This window comes from Melampsora larici-populina, assembly GCF_000204055.1.
Source record: "Melampsora larici-populina 98AG31 unplaced genomic scaffold MELLAscaffold_69, whole genome shotgun sequence".
NCBI lineage: Eukaryota > Fungi > Basidiomycota > Pucciniomycetes > Pucciniales > Melampsoraceae > Melampsora > Melampsora laricis-populina.
This window is the reverse complement of record NW_006768833.1, coordinates 150,876-172,952: the sequence shown is the minus strand read 5'-3', so window position 1 is coordinate 172,952 and position 22,077 is coordinate 150,876. Positions and strand designations below refer to the sequence as shown.

At 43.1% G+C, this 22,077-nt stretch overlaps 5 protein-coding genes across 5 annotated transcripts; 2 read left to right on the top strand and 3 right to left on the bottom strand.

Annotated features, from left to right (window-relative positions):
- Nucleotides 1-1,652: 1,652 nt before the first annotated feature.
- On the bottom strand, nucleotides 1,653-4,314 carry MELLADRAFT_73378 (uncharacterized protein; the record flags this gene model as incomplete). The annotated part of the gene is made up of 10 exons (XM_007417165.1): nucleotides 1,653-2,062; nucleotides 2,135-2,344; nucleotides 2,420-2,664; nucleotides 2,723-3,006; nucleotides 3,068-3,221; nucleotides 3,308-3,570; nucleotides 3,634-3,697; nucleotides 3,755-3,865; nucleotides 3,928-4,102; nucleotides 4,192-4,314. Coding segments are annotated over 9 exons (1,386 nt in total).
- A 4,997-nt stretch (nucleotides 4,315-9,311) lies between these two features.
- MELLADRAFT_94297 (uncharacterized protein) lies at nucleotides 9,312-10,582 on the top strand (the record flags this gene model as incomplete). The annotated part of the gene is made up of 2 exons (XM_007417182.1): nucleotides 9,312-9,535; nucleotides 9,610-10,582. 2 exons carry the CDS (start codon nucleotides 9,312-9,314, stop codon nucleotides 10,580-10,582), a joined length of 1,197 nt encoding a protein of 398 aa, XP_007417244.1.
- Nucleotides 10,583-13,845: 3,263 nt separating this feature from the next.
- On the bottom strand, nucleotides 13,846-14,374 carry MELLADRAFT_57840 (uncharacterized protein; the record flags this gene model as incomplete). The annotated part of the gene is made up of 2 exons (XM_007417148.1): nucleotides 13,846-13,955; nucleotides 14,016-14,374. 2 exons carry the CDS (start codon nucleotides 14,358-14,360, stop codon nucleotides 13,872-13,874), a joined length of 429 nt encoding a protein of 142 aa, XP_007417210.1.
- Nucleotides 14,375-17,237: 2,863 nt separating this feature from the next.
- MELLADRAFT_73376 (uncharacterized protein) lies at nucleotides 17,238-19,284 on the top strand (the record flags this gene model as incomplete). Its single annotated transcript, XM_007417164.1, has 7 exons — nucleotides 17,238-17,393; nucleotides 17,474-17,742; nucleotides 17,823-18,047; nucleotides 18,105-18,178; nucleotides 18,245-18,515; nucleotides 18,598-18,954; nucleotides 19,030-19,284. The coding sequence occupies 7 exons, from the start codon at nucleotides 17,274-17,276 to the stop codon at nucleotides 19,160-19,162; spliced, it is 1,449 nt and encodes a 482-aa protein (XP_007417226.1).
- A 1,312-nt stretch (nucleotides 19,285-20,596) lies between these two features.
- On the bottom strand, nucleotides 20,597-21,699 carry MELLADRAFT_40270 (uncharacterized protein; the record flags this gene model as incomplete). The annotated part of the gene is made up of 6 exons (XM_007417142.1): nucleotides 20,597-20,672; nucleotides 20,743-20,867; nucleotides 20,930-21,035; nucleotides 21,107-21,198; nucleotides 21,283-21,427; nucleotides 21,569-21,699. The coding sequence occupies 6 exons, from the start codon at nucleotides 21,697-21,699 to the stop codon at nucleotides 20,597-20,599; spliced, it is 675 nt and encodes a 224-aa protein (XP_007417204.1).
- Between the last annotated feature and the right edge of the window lie 378 nt (nucleotides 21,700-22,077).

The following is a 22,077-nucleotide window of genomic DNA, read 5'->3' as shown; positions in this document are numbered from 1 at the left end:
ATAGCATAGTGTATCAAATTTCGAAGTTTCGAAGTTTTGAAAGTCTGAACGATGATGTGAGAATATTAGAGAAGGTGAAGGTGTAGTTAGTGAGGTTAAGGTGTTATTAGTGGTAATTAGTGAGGTTATGGTTGTTTTGGATGTGACAAATCAAGGTTAAGGTTGTATTTGTATGTGATCAGTGGGAGACAGGGAAAGGAAGAAAAATCAGATGAGGGAAGAGAGTTTGTGATGGGCGAGAGGGGAGCTCTTTTTGTAGTAGTATGGATAGATAGCGGCCATGACTGTCTGGGGGCCGATGTCTGTGCAGTCCAAGTAGCCACTTTCCCGGTGACTTAGTAACTTATGGTATGCAGTATGATGATCCGGATAAAACGGACCTCTGGTATGACCTTCTTGTGTTATATCGGTCTGGTTTTAACCACAGCGCTTGGCTCGTTGCTTATGCTTGGTTGTGGATTATCAACCTACGCCCACAAATGGGTTTGTTTTTTAGGGACTTTGTTGAATTTACTGCTTGGTACAAGTATTTGGTTTTGCTTTCAATTCATTTGATTTTGGATATCACAAACCATTGTAGTTATTGGTATTTCTAACCTTCTACCTCAACTGTGATGTTTTATCTTGAATATGTTTACCTGTTCTTTGAATGAAACCAATATCGACTTGGCTGAACCTCAATGAGCTGTAGCGGACGTTCGGTTGACTTATAAAATAAGGCGAAATAAACTTAAAGTCGCGCCCCTCAAAGGAGCCCCTTTCTTTCGAAAAGGGGCTACAAATCTCTTGAAGCCCCCCGGGTAAACCCGAGGGGGGCGCCGGATATCGGATAGGGGGCTAGAAATAGTGGGATCCTTGTTTTACACTCTCTTGCTAAAGGAGTTGTACACCCTTATTGCTCGTCAGAATTAGAAATTACAGACAACCGTTTTGCTAGTGATGTCTGGTGGTGTGTTGGTTCTCACTAAGAAAGAGATATCCTCAAAGAACCTTCAAAATAATCACAAGCAGCACTATCGTAACAGATAACACCAATTCCAGGATAAGGCCTTAGAATTCTTTAGACGAAAAACCAAGAAGAATCACAGTTTAGAAATCCGGGTGTATACATAGTCTTGTCCTTATGATGCCAGCCTCCAGGTATCAGTGAGGATACAATTTACAAAATATATTCTTACTATTAGCAATAAATTCTGAGCACGTCACAGGGATTTGTAGAGAAGTTTTTGACTGGGGCCTGCTATTCCTAATTCCCTGAAAGAAAGATACTATCTAAAGAACCTTTTATCAGACTCCACCCTCGAGTCCATCAACCCCATAAGGCTGAAGCCTGATAGTAGGCGTCTGGATTGTGGTGAAGAGGCCTAACAGCGGATGGCCCTCATACCCTCCCCCCAAAAGCGCAACTGAGCGGCAGAAAGTCAACTGAGGTCACAACATTTATTAGGTCAAGTCGAAGCATCACTCGAACTGTGAAAATCTGTTGATGATTTTGAGTCAACGAGCCATGCGTCTATGATGGGTGATCTGGTCAAGCTTCATACGAGCAAGGCGTAAAATCATCAAGTGCCAACAGGGTTTAGAGGAACCCGATTCGGGGTAGATGGACAGGGAACGCTCATCTCTCGAGACCTCGGACAGGGACAGTGAGTTCGTGAGTAATAGCAAGCCGTAGGCTCTGGTTTTCATTGTGGGCGTGATAGTTGGAAACATGTAAAGCGAGCTATTTGATTAAGGTCCTCAAAGAGAGAAGGCAACAACCACATAGAAGATTACAACATTGGAGAAACAGTAGGAGCAAAGGAAGAGTAGAATCTAGTAGAATTCACGTAGAAAGCACAATTATCGGAATCTTGACAACGTCGATTGTGAGAGAAGGTGAGAAAAAGTGGAGAAACAAAGGTAACGAAGAAAAGCTTTCGTATCCGAAAATGACGGTGATAAAACCTCCAACCTCGGATACTTCTACCCATCTGATGGATCATCTTTTTCCAGACGTTATCCGACCCCATAACGGCTGTCGGTGAGAACCACACTACTCGTGCAGCTACCGAGCGTAACTCTGTTTGGGCGGAATGACAAGAGAAATGAGAACCTTATCAAACGTGCCAGGAAAAACACGAAAAGGACTTACACTTCTTGGCACCAGCCTTGATAGCAGCTTTGGTGACCTTACCGGCCTTGCCGTCGGTCTTTTCAACTGACTTGATGACACCGACAGCGACAGTTTGTCTCATGTCACGGACGGCAAATCGACCAAGAGGTGGGTAGTCAGAGAAGGCTTCAACACAAAGAGGCTTGGAGGGAACCATCTTGACGAGAGCAGCGTCACCGGACTTGACGACTGAATAGAATAATCAACGATCAGCCATTGAAGGTGTAAGTACAGATCGGTTGACAATAAGAAAGGAGGACTCACATTTAGGGGTGCTTTCAATGGATTTACCGGTACGTCGGTCAATCTTTTCTTGGAGGGTGTCGAACTTGCAGGCGATGTGAGCAGTGTGGCAATCGAGGACGGGTGCGTAACCGGCACCGATTTGACCAGGGTGGTTGAGAACAATGACTTGGGCAACGAAGGAGGCAGCTTCCTTAGGGGGATCGTTCTTGGTGTCACCACAGACGTTACCACGACGGATATCCTTAACGGAGACGTTCTTTACGCTGATAGCAGGAGTGGGTCAGTGTGAGGCAGAATAAGAGTAAAGTCGGGGTGTCTTACTTGAAACCAACGTTGTCACCAGGCACACCAGCGTCAAGTTGCTCGTGGTGCATTTCGACGGACTTGACTTCAGTGGTCACGTTAGCAGGGGCAAAGACGACAACCATACCGGGCTTGATGGTTCCGGTCTCGACTCGTCCGACAGGTACCGTACCAATACCTCCAATCTTGTAGACATCTTGGAGGGGTAATCGGAGGGGCTTGTCTGTAGGACGTTTTGGGGGTTCGATGGCATCAATGGCCTCGAGCAAGGTTTTACCCTTGGCGGAGCCACCAGTGGAAGTCTGAAGAGCGTCCGAGAGGTCAGTCGACCGCATATCAGGTAGCGGATAGTACAAAACTCACGGCCTTCTCCCATCCCTTGAACCATGACATGTTGGTGGATTCCTCCAACATGTTGTCACCGTGCCATCCGGAGATTGGGACGAAGGGGATAGTCTTGGGGTTGAATCCGACCTTCTTGACGAAGTTGGAGGTTTCCTTGACAATTTCCTCGTATCTGACGAAAGCACAACGACGGAAATGGGATCAACGCAGGAAGGAATCGCGGCAGGAGGGAGTCGAATCAAAAAGCTAAGCACGTACCTCTGCTCGGACCACTTGCAGGTGTCCATCTTGTTGATGGCCACGATAAGTTGACGGACACCGAGAGTGAAGGCAAGGAGAGCGTGTTCACGAGTTTGACCATCCTTTGAGATACCGGCTTCGAATTCACCGACACCGGAAGCAATGATCAAGATAGCGCAATCGGCCTGGGAAGTTCCAGTGATCATGTTTTTGATGAAATCACGATGTCCTGGGGCATCAATGACGGTAACGAAGTATTTGGGAGTCTCGAATTTCCAGAGCTAGTGACACCAGTATATCAGCAATCGATCAGGCGGCAGAGGTCTGTTGACAAAGTGACTTACAGCAATATCGATGGTGATACCACGTTCTCGCTCGGCTTTGAGCTTGTCAAGTACCCAGGCATATCTACAAGTGGCCCAACATGAGCTAGTGAAGTGAAGGGAGGTGAGCGGAATAACTTACTTGAAGGAACCCTTACCGAGCTCAGCAGCTTCTTTCTCGAACTTCTCGATAGTTCGCTTGTCGATACCACCACATTTGTAGATAAGATGTCCGGTAGTTGTGGATTTACCGCTGAGAAAAGCAATGAGGTCAGAAGGGTAGAGCAATGATGGTAGTGAGCCGATAAAGCTTACGAATCGACGTGTCCGATGACGACAATGTTAACGTGACCTTTTTCTTTACCCATGATGATTGATTAAGATACTAAGTGGAGGCGTAAGGTCAGTAAGAGTAAGAAGCTAGAACGTTGCGAAGAGTTGAGAGAAGAAAAAGATTGATAATCGGGAGGTGAGCGAAAGGATTACTAGACTACAACAGAATGATGTCGAGTTTTTATAGGGCTAGCTTCGAAGAGAAGAAGAGGGAGAATCGAAGGAATAGATGGATTCCGAACTCACAGTGAATTTTTTGTGTTAGGGTGATCTACTGTAGAAAACTTCAAATGATGATGAGAGAAGTGGATGGGAATAGAACAACGAAGGAAGGGAAGGGAAGCCAAAGGCGGGAGGCGCTCAAGAGCTACGTCGTTTATATCGATCACGTATCAGCTCCGGTCGGGTTCTGCGCGCTTCGGGGTGATACACACAAATTTTTTCAAACCCTTGCTACCACCGTCTGTGGGTGATTTTAGTCTTCATTTTAAACCTAACCTCCCTGCCCCTTCCTGCCCCCTTGGGCGTAGACGAGGTCCAAAACCCAAGTTAAAACTTATGACTCATTTCGTCTCGGACTTTTGGCTTGAAACTTTGCGTCACAGTCTGTATGCATTTCAAATCCCCTTGCTTCCCCTTGTCGTCCGCGATCCTACACGGAGTTTTGAAATTTCACTATGGAATGTCACTTCTCAATGATCTTTATTGCCTCAGAAAATCATATTCCCGATCGGTTCCAGCTTGAAGATTGCGGTGTGTGAGACATCACCCTGACACTGGCCTTCCCTAATCCACAAGCTTGATCTTTGTTGTAGTGACATAGAGTCCACTTCATTTTGCACTCTAGTAGCAGCCTCACGACACAAATGTAACGATTCGAGATGGAAGGAATGCCTTTAAGAGAGAAGGACCCGCTATGTATCTGACAATGTTGTCTGTTTAATCGAACCTTTGAGGAGTAAACTTTTTGTGATGCAATTATTTTTGTGCTCTCCTTGGACCCTATTGTAAGACATTGCTGAAAACGGGGGAAATGAGACAGCTTCCTATTCCCGGAAGGGGATTTGCGATTCTTTCACACAGATTTCTGTCACCTCAACACCAGATTGAAATATCTCAAGGTTTACCCTTTTGCCATAAGTTTGAGTCTTGTTGCTTCAGAGGGTAGTAACTCCAGTGCTCCTAAAGCTATACACTCCATGTACATCTTGGTGAATGTAGATGCATGTCTTCCGATCTTTCTGCTTGGAGATGTCTGCGAGGAAGTTCATTTCTGCATCGAGAATGTAGACTTCGTTACTCTGCCATGATTTCCATCGAGAACGTGTGAGTCAACGGTCATTCCGTAATTGTTGATGTCAACATCTTTTCCAAAGTGCATCTTGGTGAACGCAGTTGCATATCTGCTCATCTATCAGATCAGGGATGCTTGCAAAGAAGTCGATTTCTGCATCAAATTTTTACTTACTTTGTCAAGATTCGTACAGAGAATGTGTAAGTCAACAGTAATTCTGAAATTGTTGTTATCAACATTCTTTCCAAAGAAAAATGTCAAAGGACATCTGATACAGATATAGTGAGGAAATCCAGACTACTCTCCTATACTTATCTACTGTTTTGCTCAGCTAGTCATCTGTGTAGGGAAGCACTACCCATGCATACCCAGATCAATTCAAAACCCTCATGGCTTGCTGCAAGTGTGATATTGATGTCTGGATGTTATTTTGGACTCTGAAAAATTCAATGTGTCTTTTATTTGATGCCTAAAATGTATTTTTCCAACACTCGACTATCAAGTGTAATTTGTTTGTCTGTTTTGGGTGAAATCTTATTACCTCAGAAGCAAGTCTGAAATCAAGAATTCTTTTGCACTATGAAAATCAAATACCCAGGGCCGCTGACATGGCAGAAGAGATACCTTGGACAAGTGCACCTCAACTTGCATTCAAGAAGTGACTTGAGACACCTGAGCATGACCGGCTGTGGGCTGTGATCCAGAAACATGTTAAAACCAATGAAAGGCCTTTATATGTAATCTCAAGGAAAGGAAGTTTGACCTGAGTACACGCACATCTCACTAGTCTCAAGTCCTGCTTTCAGATACTTAGGGTGAACCAAACCTAGAACCCAGCAAGTATTTAAAACATGCCTTCAGGTTATTATTGGAGCATCAAGATTGTTGATGGTTTTCCTGACTTGATTGAAAGACAGTACCAGGGATGTAAAATACAGCAGAGAGAAGCTCTCAAGTAGAGAAGACAGTTTGTTGGGTAGACTCATATATTTCTCAAGTCTGCATCTACAAGATGTTTACAGGAAGTTTTATTATTTCCTATCACACATTTGAACCTGAATCCTCTTGGAAACTTGCCATTGATTAGATGTATCAAATTTCTCAGAGGACTCAGTTGAGCGGGATTAATTGAGTCCTTCTCAGACAAGTAAGTAGTCAAGAGAGGGACTTATGGCTTCTACATGAAGTTTGGGGTATGAGCCAAAAAGGCTTGGCTGAGGACTTCTTTAACACTCAATGTCTCCATCCCTGGAAAATAAAACTCCTCTCATTGCAAATATAATGTGTTTCATCAAGGTGAAAATGTTATTGGCCAATTGACTTACTGAAATGATTAGATGACTTGAGGAACTGAAACTGTAGGCAAAGAGACAAAAGAAGGCTAAGTGAAGAGAAGTTGAAATAAAGGATATACATGAATGATGTCATTATTGAAAAATAAAATGGAAATACAAGAAAGAGGAGGAAATTCCTTAACCCCAACCAAATTAGTGAAATTTATGTTTTCCTTATTGGTCATGGAGTGCAAATGTAATTGTTCTTCTTTCCCCATCCTTGGGAAAGAGAACGCACATATTTCTCCATTTCTGTTTCTTCTTATCTCTAAGAGTGATCTAATGTCTATTATGATGTAGTCTACCTTTTACTTAGATCATACACTCATAACAATCATTGTGTGCCTTTCCACTATCTAATCTAGATAGCAGGTACTTGATAACAATGTTCTTTCTACATCACTAACATTATAAACATAGAATTATGTGTGCTATCTTGTTTGATTTATCTTTGTTATGGGTTAGTTAACATTCATAAGAACAGGAAGTAGACACACCTTTATCTTTCCAGCAGAGCTTTCACCACGTTAGTCATCATTCCTAAGAACAGGAAGTAGATACACCTGTACCTTATCAGCAGTGCTTTCATCAGTTTTGTTATAAGTGCCACCCATTATATTCTGCTTCACTCATACATTTTCAGAAAAGTGATTGCATTTGATGTACAAAGTCACTAATAATGTAGAATTGATGCCAAAAAATACAGAATTAATGCAGACTTGATGCATTTTTAATCATTTTGTAGATTAAATGTAATCATTTCTCACCAAATAGAAACACATTATACTTGCAGTGTCTGTAACCAAGAAAGGCCTTGTGCGCCTGCTCAACCTATGCATGTTGGGTTTTTAAAATCTGTCGCTTGGGTTTGATAAAGTGCTGGAACCCAGACTTGTAAAATTAGGTTTTGTGTAACATCCCAGCTTGCCTGGTGTGAGGTTTTGACATATTGGACGGCTTTCTCAAGAATTTTGGTGTTTCTTTGTAAACTGAACCCTCTTATTACCGTGCAATAAATGAATCAGATGAAAACTGAGGTACATTAATGTGTGTAGAATAAGCAGGTGCACAGAGCCTCTCTTTGCTCCAGAGGATTTTTACTAGAAGGGGACAGAGATATTGAGGGCTAAAGAAGCCCCCAGCCAATTTTTGTACCACCCCTTCTTTCCAGCATCTATCTACAATGCCTGAAAACAATGAAGGTTCCAAGCTGCTGCCCATGTTCTGCCCCCACAAATTCATGTTGTTGATAACATTGACATACACTGAATCTTTTCACATGACAACCTGTATTCAGGCTAAGTCCTCCAAATTCTTGAGAGGATGGTATGTTCACAGTGGGTATCACTCCTTGGGCATCTGAAGGCCAAGATACATAAGTGATCTTCATTGTCAGGGTGGCTATTATTCAAACAGTTCACTGGTCTAGACTTACACTGTCTGGAGGCCTGACAAGAATCCTGCTGGGTTACGTGGGATGCATTATTCTAGTACTACCTAGCTATACAAATGAAATGTATTATTTGATGAGTATGACTTCACAAAATGAATACTATATCTTCTATGAAGATTAAAGGCCTACTGTTGGTTAAACAGCAGGGGGTGAGTGACTCCTAGACCTGGGTTTTCTCTGAAGCTTAAAGCCTGGAATAGCCTGATAATCCAAAGAAGATACAGGGAGTTTGTACAAAGTTAGGTTGCAAGAACTAGGGTATTTACTAAGTAGAGTTTCACTTACGTATTAAGCAAGCTAGAATAAATTCAAATGGAAATTGATCTTGAAGGTAAGAAGCTAAGGAGCCAGTCCAATAATCCTAACTGGGTCGGGGTACTAAAAGTCTCCTATGGGGTGAAAAGTAATTAGAGGGAGTCTATGAGCTTGGTTACACTTCTAGAGGATTCCACAGGGAAGTGAGAAAGGTGGTTACATTTATTTTACAGTATTAAATTCTAAGAAGATGTCTGTTCTTTTGATTAGAGAATAGGACAAATGAAACAATTAGAATTATAAGTACTAGGTCAATAGAGGTAATACAGATTGTTTGAATTAGGAATCTAAGAGTGGATCTCATTTGGAGAGGGACTCAGGAATTATCAGCTGGTCTTGGTGTGACAACAGAGGATTCAAAAGTTGAGTTTGGCTGGGAGGTTTTTTAAACCCGCAAATACTCCCACTTTGTCTCAATAAGCCCCCATGCCCATTTTGACTGGAGATACTTGTGACCACTGCCTTGATGAGAGACACATATTCAGATTTCTTGTATCTCATTCTGATTTGGAATTTGGTGGCTGTATCTTTAAAACAAAATTTACAAAGGATTCAAATAACATATTCTTCTTTCTCTTGCAAGATGATCAATAGTTGATTGATGAACTTGGTTCAAAAACCAAAGTTGTTCCTCTTGATGTCCTGTAGATTTTGTTCCCCTTAGAAATTGTGTATTTCAACAACTACAGAAGATGCAACACTGTAGAGGAGCGGGGCCTTTTCTGTAGACACATGAACTTGAGTACAGATGTCTTTGCAGTAAAGAAAAGAATTGGATTGTCAAGCGCAGGCATAAAAAACCAAAGAAAAAAGAGCCGGAGCTCTTCTGTATGTAAGTTGAGCTGTAACTTGTGACAGGTGCAGCATGTATAACTTTGTACAGTACACCCTTTTCCCTTTCGAGGCTTCCTTCAAATGCGTCATCAACCTTTGAATTCTTATCACAGACGTTGACATCACATTTAGAACCATGCCCAAGTCAAAATCGACCAACAAGAAATCTAACAAATCTACTACCGATTCAAAAGCTCCTGTCAGTCCCGCTGCTCGACTCCTGGCTGCTGGTGGTGCACGCGGTCATATTCCTCAACGTTCAGTCAGCAAGGTAGAAGCCCTAAGCTTCGAAGGGCTTTTGTCAGGAACGCAGAACCATGATCCCTCCCCTAGTCAGGCGACCACCTCAACGAGTCCAATGTCAGTTCTTTTAACGCTTTAATCAAGAAGACTTGATACCTTAACTTAATCTTATTTGAACTTTTTGTGAACAGTCATCCCCTCATTCCAAACACTCATGCTCGAGTCTCATTTCCATCCTCATCGGATCAACCAGGTCCCTCACCCCCTATTTCTCGAACTGAAGATAGTCGATCATCATCTGAAGCTGCCGATACAGATGTCCTTCGCCATCTCAAAACCTCACTGAGATCTCGACTGACTTCCGACCATGCGAGACAGATTAAAAGTCCAACCCGAGATGTCAAGTCTTCAAGCTCTAGTGCGAAGTCTTCCAGAATTCTCAACCGACACGACTCAACAGGCTCGGTCCCTTCTAGCCAAAAGGGGAGCCCGCCATTAAATGATAGCCAAAAATCCCCTAGCTTCGGCATACCATCCTCACCTGCTGCTGCTTCGACCCCTGGGATCAATCAATCTTCACCAAGTCACTTGCTCCTCGACCCTTATGACCCCTCCACCTCCACCCAGTCTCAAATGACACAGAATGAAATTCAGGCCGACAAGCATATGGATTCAGTAGATAGAACACCCAATAGTAGCTTAGATCCCTTGATTGATACGGTTTCCGGAAATCAAGCCACTGATATCGACCATACACAATCGGATCCCAGTGATACGACTGCCCAATCTTCACCACGCCTATCCAACCCAGTGATTTCCTCGGATATCCTACCAGCGTTATACGTGCCCGTTTTTGGATTCAAGCTCGCGCCGCCCAATCTAGCTCAGAGAACCATATCTTGCTACCCCACGTCGCATAATCATCCTATCGCGGACATCATACTGCATTTGATGATTCTACCTTGGACCACCACTCTGGCGCTTGTGAAAAGTGCTCCAGTGATCCGTGACTATGTCACAAACTCTGAGAAGCAGCCCTTTAATCACAGTAAGCGTAGGATCCTGTTCGATGCAGCTCAGCAAGCTGTGGGTCTGGTCCTAGCTGGCAGTTGGACAGTCATAGGTCACATTCTTAATCCGGTGAAGATTCAAGACCGCTTGTAATTTGACCAATCGGATATCTACTCCTATCTTCTATTTCCTGATGCTATTTGACTCGACGAAAAAGCAATTGTTATATTAATTAGTCTATCTTTTTAAAAGTCAATTTTGTATTGGTATCGTAGCACACATCTCATGCAAACGTGTTTACTCTGTATATAATATATATAGAATCGTTTTTATTCATAGTATTTATCTTCATCTATACAGCTTTTATTTGTGTTCATGCATTGTCACTTTCTTACTTTCGGGCAAATTCACGCAAAGCTCGAAATATTTGGTTGTATATCAAGTTGTGAGCTTGCTAAAAAAACACTCCACCTATGCCCACAACAATCTGGAGTCGACGGAAACCCACTGAAAGAACAAGTGCGTAGTGACCCAAAATTTGAGAAGTGCTCTTTCTGTGTACAATTTCAAAGACCCCTTCTTATTACAAAGGGGATCAAAGAACATCAACAGATGGGTAATGAGTTACAGAGCAGGAATGAAATGATAATCTTCAAGCTCCTCCAGACCTTAACATTAAACAAAGCAAAACAGAAGTAATTCTGTAACCAGGAGAAAAAAGCTACAGTGAAATGGAATTCCACTACCGCACGGTGATCTTGTGACCAGGAGAACCAAGACTACTTATTCAGCCCTTGAGCTTCAGATGTAGAAACACGGGGTGTAGTCATTGAGTCAAACGATTGGAGAATTGGTCAATATTGAGAAGTTGAAGCTGAGGCTGCAGGCGCAAACATTTCAAAAGACTGATTTGTTTCAGCAAAACAACATGTATGAATGTGATTTGCATTACCACTGGTTTTTTATAAAGATTGAACATGAGTTGCCCAGTTTATTGTGCTCTCAGAGTCTTTTGGCCAGCTGCATAAGGCATAACTTATCTCTTTGATTGCTGTAGACCAAGGATACTTGTCATCCAAGGTTCACAGTAGACGTCTGGTACAGGATTGTAATCTGAATTTCTTAGATTTCAATTAATTCTAAATTGATATTATCTTGACAATTTTGATGACAGAGGGGATTAGTGTCTTCACTCCTTGGGTTTGTCATTGATCTTGGGGTTGAGAAGCCCTTGAAAACTGATACAGAAGCTCCTTCTGCTTTCCTGTGATTGCGCAAAATTTCATAACACTGACAGTCAAGAAATTTTGCTTCAGTCACGAGTTCTTAAAGGGCTGAATCAAACATGATGTTCAAGCAAATTGAAAGAAAAGCTGGAGTCCTGGTTGGGTAAGGTTGACATTGGGAAGTTTTGTTTTGCAATTTACCTATGCATATAAGCATATTCACCATTGATATGTTAGCACATGCTTCTACACACTTGTGTACCCACTTCATAAGCATAAAAAGTGTTTTTAGTACATGCATTATAATTTATGCATCAAGGATTGTATCTTTGCAGGCACTCTGTGTTCCCAAAGAATCAGTGCAAAATTTTCAATGCCTATAGAGTGATGTAACATACTAGATGCATACATCAAGGGTTTGCTGTATCAAGATATCACAAATATTCTTACTGAAGTGCCCAAAGGTCTGGCTTGAGGCCTATTGGCACTCCCCGACAGCCTACATATCCTGAACAAAGTAGCTGCAACCCTGGGTTAGACAGAGGGTATCTATACCATTTAATCATGTGACAGAAGAATGCAGATTCAGTTCAATCAGCAAGAAAGAAGTGTGAGTTCAATGATATTGATCTTATTTTCAAACAACACCCCACAAAGCCAGAATACATCAACTCCTTGATTTTGTCGTGAACTAGTCAATTTGGATTGGACTCAAGCTGATGATACTGAGCAAGAAGATACACACTATGACAGCTGTTATATTGGTGTGGATAAGTATTGTTGTATGGGGCTCAGGGGATATATAGTGATTTCTAATTGCTGGCACAGCACCTCTTGTGCCCCTTGCACTCCCAACCAAGATTGAGTGCGCCTCACCACTTCAATCCTTGTATCACAAGCCTAGTCAGTGCTTGAGGGGATAAATCACTACATTTGGCTCTCTAATTTGCATTTCTGCATTTGCCCCAGAATTAACAATCCTCATGTATCAAATTATCACCAGCTCCAAAGCCATATTGATCCAGATAGCTTGTTGACCACCCATGCAAGACACCACCAAGTACATTGGACAGAACAACCTGGTTTACTCTAAGATGGGCCTCTTATGATTGTTCTCTCTTTTTATTTCATGTTTTTGTTTTCAACAAACTTTCTGCATTGCTGGTTCCTTAATTTGTTGAAGCTGTTCCTTTTGATTTGAAGCTCAGCACTCTATCATTCTCTTCTACTCTACATGCCCTTGCCTTATGCGATGCCCTTATATACTTCACCATACCAATGCTGTGTATGAAGATACACCATTTTGCTCAAAAACCTAGCTTTTAAGTGTAAAACATGGGATACATGCTTACACTGTGATTTATGCCTGCATTGCCACTATACATCTCAGCTTGTTAGCATGGAGTTCACTGTGCTAAACTCTATGCTTAAATGTAGGGTTGACTGCACATGGTTAAAAGGGTAGACCCGCCTTGTATCTGAAGAAACATCTCCACCCCGGGACCATGCCAGCCTTGTCCAGCAAACTGAATCCCTCTATTTGTCTGTACATACTAGTCCCACCCATAATTCAAGTTGAAAACTACAGAGCTTGAGTAGAGCCACAAAATACCTGCAGGAAGCCAGCCTAACTGCACAGCAAGACAACTTTGAGTGCTGTATCATCTGAGATGCTACATGATCTTTGAGAGTGAGCACTAAAATGGAGCATTTGTGGGGAAAGTTGAATCTCATGTCATGCTTCAATATCTCTTAGTGGTTCATAGAGGCTCAGACTGCTTGCAGCAGTTGTAGTCATGTAATCTTCAACTCCCAAAGACTGATGTTGCCTAACGCGACTTGATTGAATGACTATCTGAAATCGCCTCCTTCAACATGAATTGCCCACCACAGGACATTCACCTGCCCTTGCTCACGATATCACGGCATAAAGGGTACAATGAGCGAAGGCTCGAGTGGTCAGTAGTCTCAAGGCACGTGTCAAAAAGCCATGGCTAGAGGGAATCCAATGTTCGTTGTTGAATGCTGCAAGAAAGGTTTCAAAAGCTGAATTTACGGTCACGAGGAATTGGAATGGGGAGGCATACAGGGCACTGATGTCACATTCATAAGTTGGGTAGAGGCAGCGCGACCCTATCTTCCCAGGCATAAGCATGAAAGATGAGCAAGACAAGTACAGGGAAGTAGAGTGACAGTATGATTAAATTTCATGGTCTTCAATAACCCAAAGCAGCGAGCTTTTCTTGAACAGGGGCAGCGGAGGAGGAGATAACTTGGTTACGGGCTTTGAGAAGAGCAACCTATGGAGCAGAGGAATCAGTCTCATGCGACGAGAAAGAACCAAGACAATGATGACTTACTTTACGCTCATGGAAAGCTTGAGCCTTGACCTTCCTCTTGGCCTCGAGGGTATCAACGACATCCTTGTAACCCCAACCGTACTCGTGACTGAGACGTTTGATAGTGCACCATTTACGACCGGGTTTGAGTCTTAAAACTCGAAGAGCGTTGGGGATGACCATCTTCTTCTTGCGGTCGTAAGGTGGTGGCATTCCCTCGTAAAGTTTGATCCTCTGAAGAGCTGCGGCACCTCGGGCGGTCTTGTGGGGAGTCATACCACGGATAGCTTTGTAAAGAATACGAGATGGGGCACGGTGATGGAAAGGTCCGCATTTTTTGGGGTTGACCAAATGGCGTTTGTGCATGTGGTCGGCCCACCGAAGCTAGAAGCAAAAAGACCGAGTGAAGAATAGTAAGCAAGTGGTACCAGGCGATGATTTATTCGAATTGAGGTGCTATTCGTAGATGATCACAACCAACCTTGAGTCTGAAAAAGCTTCCTGAAACGTTGATTTCTTCACATCGGACAACGACGACCTTCTGGCCGTTCAGAGCTTGCTTGGCGAGGACAGAGGCCAATCGACCAAGAAGATGGCCTTTGCCATCGACCACGATGGGAGCTGAAGAAATGGTGGCCATGCTACTTGAATAAGATTCGGAAACAAATTAGATCGTTGAATGTTTGAATGAGAAAAGGTGTTAAGTTGATTGATCGTACAAGTTCTTTAATTCGCGTTCCTTCTGCCTTGAGGGTCGTCGTTTGCTGTTAGCAGCCAATCGTGTAATTTGCCCACCCGCGTGACAGGCGGTAGCGATTCAGCGTGAGTTAGGTTTCAAATCATTGACAACCTCATCATTAGGTTTACTACAGCACGTCCCGACTCTCTCGGCACTTGTTGACGGCGTCCCGACGTAGGATTACTAGGTCGTCTAGACTGGAAATGTTGGGTTCAGGCTCCACTGTCAGAGTCAAACCAGAAGATAACTGGCAGTTGAAGGTATGAAATGCCAAATCCTTTTCTTTGATCTTGTTGCTGTTGAGGCGCCTCAGCTATCTTTATTATCGATCGATCATGGACATCCAAAGAAGTGGAACTTTACGCACGTCAACCGGATTCACCTTGCGCTTTGGTCCACTCTAGAACACCTCTTTCGCCCCGCGGAATCAAAGAACCAGAGTCAACTCAGTCAACTCCTGAATCTCAAAAACTAGAAATATCGGCAACTTACTAAGATACGATTGGCTGCAGCCGCTTCGAGTCGGTCGTCAAATAAATCCTCACAAGTCTCATTTCATCTCTTCTTCAGATGTAAATAGATGAGAATGGTTGGGACATGAGGGTGTAAAATGAAGCAGGCAACTTATCGGACATCCAACTCATATGAGATTCCAGAGCGTCGTAGAATCTGTGAAGCAAGCTTACCTACAAATTGAAAATATGCTGGACTGTTATGAGAGTGGTGAAAGAGGGTGAAATGCCCCCAAAAGTGACCACTTGTGTCTCAAAAAACACCAAGAAGCTCAAATTATATGCGCACTGTGCCGGCAAGTATGTTGCTGCGAAACTAGACTCCTCGTCCAAATGCTTTCATCATCATCGATCTGATGACAACTGGGTGCTTGTGTCTTGAGAGGGTAAATAGTTGGGAGCGTGGACTTTGCACGACTCGTAATTCTCAGCATTCTCAAGAAAAAGGAGATATGTAGTGGACGGTAATCATCCGCGAATATCTCATCACTGGGATCCTCACCAGCAAGCAGGTCTGGGTGGATAATCGAGACGACATAAGGGAGATATATAAATAGTGCAACACTTGGAGTCGGTAGAAAAGAAGCCTGAAGTGCGTATTCCTATCGAAATCTTCTTCATGTTTTCCGACTATCATCTGATTTCGAGTTTTTCAACCAGATATTGATTGGGAAAACTCAGAGCAATATCGGACCTGAGGTCAGACTTGTAAGGGGAAAGTGGTTAGAAGTTTGAACACATGTTTACCGAAGGCAGAAGTGAAGTCAATGTTTAGAAATGCAATGGATCCGATTGATCGATGTACGCAATAGGGATAACGTGCTCAATTTTTCAGTTCAACTGTTGGATTCATCCGTGTCGTTCACTACTGCTTTGAATATGAGATGTTTTCACGTCCCATAGTCCTAGAAAGATCTGCAAAAAATAATCACATGATGAGGACCAGGCTACTTGAGGCTTGTTTGAGACATTGAATAGATTGCTTGTAAATGAATATTCCTGCTTCAATTGCTGAACGTTCAGGGAAATGCAAAATAGTACAATGATTGCCCAATCATGGAAATGAACCAGATAGTAGTGAGGAATTTCGTCGAGGAGATTACTTTGAGCAAGAATGACATCATAGAATTTTTTTTTCCTGCTTCCCACCGTGTAACTTCATGACAACCTACAAAGCCGAGAGTTGATAAACCGATACAAGGATCCTATCCGGTCTTCGGCTGGATGACAGTCTTCCCTGAATGTGGCCTTGGAGCTAATTGCCTGCTCTGAATCCTGATGAGGTATCGGTGGTCTGAAAATGAACGTCATGATCCGGCTAGTCATGACAGGGCCCTCGTGACGATTATCCCAGTATCAGTTCATAGATGATGACGACGATGTTGATGCCTATAAGGGGGACTGCAGTTTGAGAGGACCGAATTGGGTTAATATGAGTTGGAACAACTGTGTAGCTTAGATCAAGAACTCACTTCGCATCAATGTCCTCACCGCCCCGATCAGATTCACCAAGCGCTCCTTGACGCTGGGGCCCGCATCATTTGAAGATATACCTGGGTCATGAAATTGAGGCGCAGTTTGACGGAAATTCGTCCGTGATGACGACCATCCAACTGTCGAAATATTGATCAGCTCAATGAGATCTCCTGAAGTGAATTATAAAGTAGCACTTGTGACTCAACTCCGAGCAAGAAATCTTTCCTCGTTCAAGATGGCCAATGAGTTGATAAGTAGTAAGGAGACGTATAGAATATTACCTAAACCGAAGACCATACTTGGAAGAAGGCCAGATTGAGAAGGTGTTGAGTTTGATCATGGAAAGGCAGAGTAATGATCGGGATCTCAACTGAAACACCGACGTGCAACCTCTCGTCGGGTTCAGGACCCCCAAGGACCGGGCTCGGTGAATAAATGACACGGAACGAGCCCGATGACGTGGGTTGACCAAGGTTGACAAAGAAGTACAAATCCAACAGAGGCTCAGCTCGATCAGATTCACCCCTTTGACCAAATTCACTCTTGCAAGTAATGGCAGACCAAGGATCAGAGCCTGTGAGCGCAAGTCATGTGGCTCAATTCAGTCTGATTACCGGTATCGACATCGATCAGGCGAGATTCTTCTTGGAAAGCGCCGGTGGGGACTTGGAGGTAGGCTCTTTGGACATTTCGATGTTCCCTGGAGATTAACATACTCAATTTTATGTTCGGGGTATCTCAAATGATTCCAGGCGGCTCTATCAACTTTTTACGAAACAGTCGGCTCCACCAACCTCGGTGCTGCTACATCCTCTTCGCCTGCTTCTTCTCCGCACGAACAGCCGGCAGCCTTGCCTTCAGTCGGTGTCAGTCCTCCGGTCAGATCTGGCCCTCAGACCCTATCAGGAGCACCTGCAGATGAAATGCCCGCGGAATGGAGGCGAACAGGAACTTCTTCCGATTCTGCTGGGCGAAAGAATGCTCCAAGAGGTGGAATCTCTGGCTTTGGTAATCTGACATCGTTAAGTATCTTTTTATCTTGGCTGTATCGACCTGAATGATTTCCTCCAACTAATCAACTGATATCATTCTTCGAAACAGAAGCCGCGCACCGCCTCGACGAAGCGGTATATCAACTATGAAGGATATTGTTGCTGGTTCCTCGCCGGCAGGTGATATGAGCGAAGATGAAGACGAAGACAATCGCGATGGAGGTCCCGATCTTTATGCTGGAGGTGGTAGGAGTGGGCTAAACGTTCAAGATCCCAACCAACAGAACGGCAAAGCTGCTGGTATTGTGGCGGATATTCTTAAAAAAGCCAAAGAGTAAGCTTCCTTGATGACCACACAGAGTAATGCATTGATCTGATCAATCTACATCAGGGCTGGGGCTGCGGCAATGCCTTCCACGAGTGCTCCAATACCACCAAAACCCTCCAATGCCTTTCAGGGCTCAGGTCTGAACCACTCTAGATCTTTGATACGTTGAAATCGGATGCCATACTGAAATATCGATTTCTTAGCTTACACCCTTGGCTCGGAGGAAGTTCCATCTCGAGCAATCCCTGATCAGTCTTCGGCTCCTCGCTCAAGAACTGGCGCGTTTCCTAGAGCTTTAGCCGTTCCGGGATCGTTCGAGCGAGACTTTGACGAAGATGTAGAAGAAGAAGACAGCGCCGAGGAAGTGGAGAAACATCTCACCTTTTGGAAAGATGGATTTTCAATCGAAGACGGCCCCCTCCTCGATTACGAGGACCCAAAGAACAAGATGATCCTGGACGCAATCAATTCGGGGTGAGGCCTTAACTTGTCCACATCCAAATTTTGACCTGAAGTTTCGTTGCGCCCTGCTCACACATTTTTATGTTATGACTAGCCGCGCCCCACTTGATCTTCTAGGGGTTCGTCTTAATCAACGGGTCACAATGCGTGTCGAGAAACGCTTGACGGAGAATTACACTCCACCACCCAAACAGCCTGCCAAACCGTTTGGTGGGAGCGGAAATAGGCTAGGAAGTCCTCTGCCTGCCAGCGCAATGCCCAGCGCGGCGTCTCACAGTGTGGTCAATCCACCTACGAGTGTGACGCAAGCATCTCCTTCAAGCATCTTATTCGAAGTTGATAATAACCAACCTGTCACAACCGTGCAAATCCGACTCGCAGATGGGACTCGGATGGTCACCAGACTCAATCACACTCATACAGTAGGGGACCTCAGGAGGCAAATAGCCGCGTGAGTAGATGTCGCATTCTACTCAATCAATCACGAATCTGAGTCTCATTCTCCGTTCGAATTGTCAATCTGCAGGTCAAATCCCCAGATAGGCTCTCAGCCGTATGTCCTGCAAACTATCTTCCCATCCCGTGATTTGACGGATGAAAATCAATCTATCAAAGACGCTGGTGTATTAGGTGCAGTAGTTGTACAAAGAAATGTATAAAATATTACTACTGGTGCCTGCTATCTTGATAGTCAAGCGGACCAAATTAGACTAACAGGACACAAATCCTCCTGGTCAGCCTGAAACTGTCCATATTGTATCAATCTTGATTTTGTCATGTCAAGATAACAAGCCCTCTGAAGTACCACACCTCCCGACGCTATTTCCCATCTTTGGATTCCCCTTCAACCTGATGGCTAGTGACAGCCCCGAGTCATCATTGAGTGTCAGCTAGATAGCAACTCACCCCATAAGTATATGATAGACAGCGTAATTTTTGATGACTGTACTATTCTCAGGCTTTTATTTTGTAAGACCACACTCAATTCAACCTGAAAGAAGCTATATTAGGGGTTTCAAGTCAAGAAATTTACGGTATTTTACAGTCCAACAAGTTGTCCAATGTTGCATAATAGACTGTAAACTTAAAAAAATTGGGACACCTTTTTAGGTATCCTGACTGCTGTTGACAGTATATTTGCAGAAAAAAAAACACTGTAAAATGTAAAAAACTTGTCTGCTTTTTGAAAAGTTTCACAAAACTTTTCTGACTTGGCAAGTTGGAACCCCCTGATTGGTGGCTGGCATTTATCAAAAATGGACTTGCCAAGTCAAGTTTTAGCATCCCTAGCAATGACAAATGCTATAGTAGATATATAATCCAATTGAAACCACACTCTATGGGAGATAAGAAGATTCAGTATAGGTTCAAGGGTTATAAGCCTGAGAACACAAGACAAAAAAAGTGGTATCAGTGACATCAAAAAAGTGATACTCCAATTGATCATCTCATATTTCCAATCCAGGACTTTGGTGTCATGGCTTAAGAAAATGGAGAATTTATTGTGAGACTAGCATAGCAAATGCACTAGAGCTGACACAGAGATTTTGAGGTGTTGCTGTTCTGGGTTGGCTACTATTAATTTATATTGATTAGAAATCATGAATAGGGATACTTCAAGCATCAAAATCGCAATGATGAATAAGCGATTTAGTTATCCCTAGTTGGGCATGTAATGCCTGATTCAGACAGATCTTTGACAAGAATCACTGAAAAACTTTGGCAACTTTAAGGTATACAAAATTAATAAGAAGTGAGTTGCATGCAAAGGAATTTAGCCACGAGTACAGACAGTGCCAATGATCAGGTGATCAAGTATAGTAATGTGAAGAGCAAAACCAAGGAGTTTCACCATCCACCTCACCGTTGATGTATACAAGATTAACAAATCCGACAGGGAGGAATGATTATACATTGCATGAAGTTAAAAGAAAAGAAAAAAAAGAAGACCAAACCAAAAAAAGAAAGCCAGCCAGTAGAACATCCACAGCTCAGTAAAGTTTACCCAACATTTTACAACCATGTAAAAATAAAAAAGATATGAGAAGATTGGTAAGAAAGGTCACTCTTGTGTAAGAAAGATCAGTGACATATCACATCGCAAGTGCAGCTTGAAGTTCTTTAAGTTCTGCATCTTCGTCATCCTCTTGTTGTCGTTGAGCTGCTGTTCTTTGAGCTATATTTGGGAGCCAATCAGTCACGAATAACCTGAGTGATAGATGAAGAATAAAATCTTGACTTACGAACGGCTCGTTCGGTATGACTTGGAGAATGAATTGGTACACTATCGGCTCCTACAAGTCGATCTTTCAATTCATCTTGTTCTAGTTCTTCCAACTCGGCTTTGATCTCGTCTTCGTCAAGCTAAAAAAAGGTTTATGGGTTTAGTATTTGAATGTAGTTGATTTAACTGGATTGGTTCATACCTCTTGACCCATTCCTACGGGGTTTGAAATTGCATCGGAAATTTCATTGGTAAGGTCCATTTGTTCTCGAATTGAGTCCATAGTAGCATCAACTTTATCGATGTTCCTGTTATCTCAATAGAATTAGATATACGGGCGATCCTTCCAAGGGAAGAAGATAGTGTCAGATGGGCGTACAAGTTTCCGTGAATACCCTTGAGTACATCTGCACCACGACGCATAGCTTGCATAGTTTCCAAATTCATATTCGCAGATTCAATAGCATTCACCTAACAGTCAACGTCATATAGAGAATTAGCTTCTCGGGTGATTCAAAAGATAATCCAGTCTTTGAATTCAATCTAGTATCATACTTGAGTTTCCAAAGTCATGCGTCTTCCAGCGAGTCGGTCAAGTTCTTGCTCATATAGCTTCTTTTGACGTAGTGCAGCAGTTGCAGCCCGTTTATTTGATGTCGCATTTGCTTTTGCCTTTCGTAATTCGTCTTCAATTTTCTTACTAAGAGAATAGATGAAACGTTATAAATATGAGCAAAGTAAGTTTGATGGAAAACAAATGAAGTCCTTATAGACTCCAAGGGTCATGACGAATAGAGAAATTGGATTGAAAGTTAAAGAGATTTAAGTCTATGATGCCCACTTCAAATGATCTTCTTTCTTTTCTAACATAATCAAATGTTGTCTTAATTCGACAATCGTTTCTCGAGCCTTATCACGTTGATTTCCAGCACTAGAACCTCGTCCAAGGAGCCATGATGACCAAGATGCCATGTTAATGAAGGGTATGAGTTGAAGGTTTGAGAATGGGTAAAGAAGTGATGAGATTTGATGAAGTGATTCGATAAGAACAAGTTTTGGTTTGAGTTGATTGAATGAGATTTGATTGGATAGAATTTCAGCCTCAAAGGGTATCAGTGCCAATTCAATACAGGCCCTGTTACATGCACCGGTGCGGTCGGCTTTGCTGAATCCGGACAGCGGGGCCAATAAAAAATCCGGGTCAAGCCTGGATCCGATCGCTGATACACAGCACGCCTGCAAGATGTCACAAGGATGAGGGAGCTGGTCCAAACTTAACAAAGTCCCTCGCCAAAGGCCCGAGCCCCAGCAAGGGACTTACCCCATAAACTGGAATCCTGGCGTGAGAAG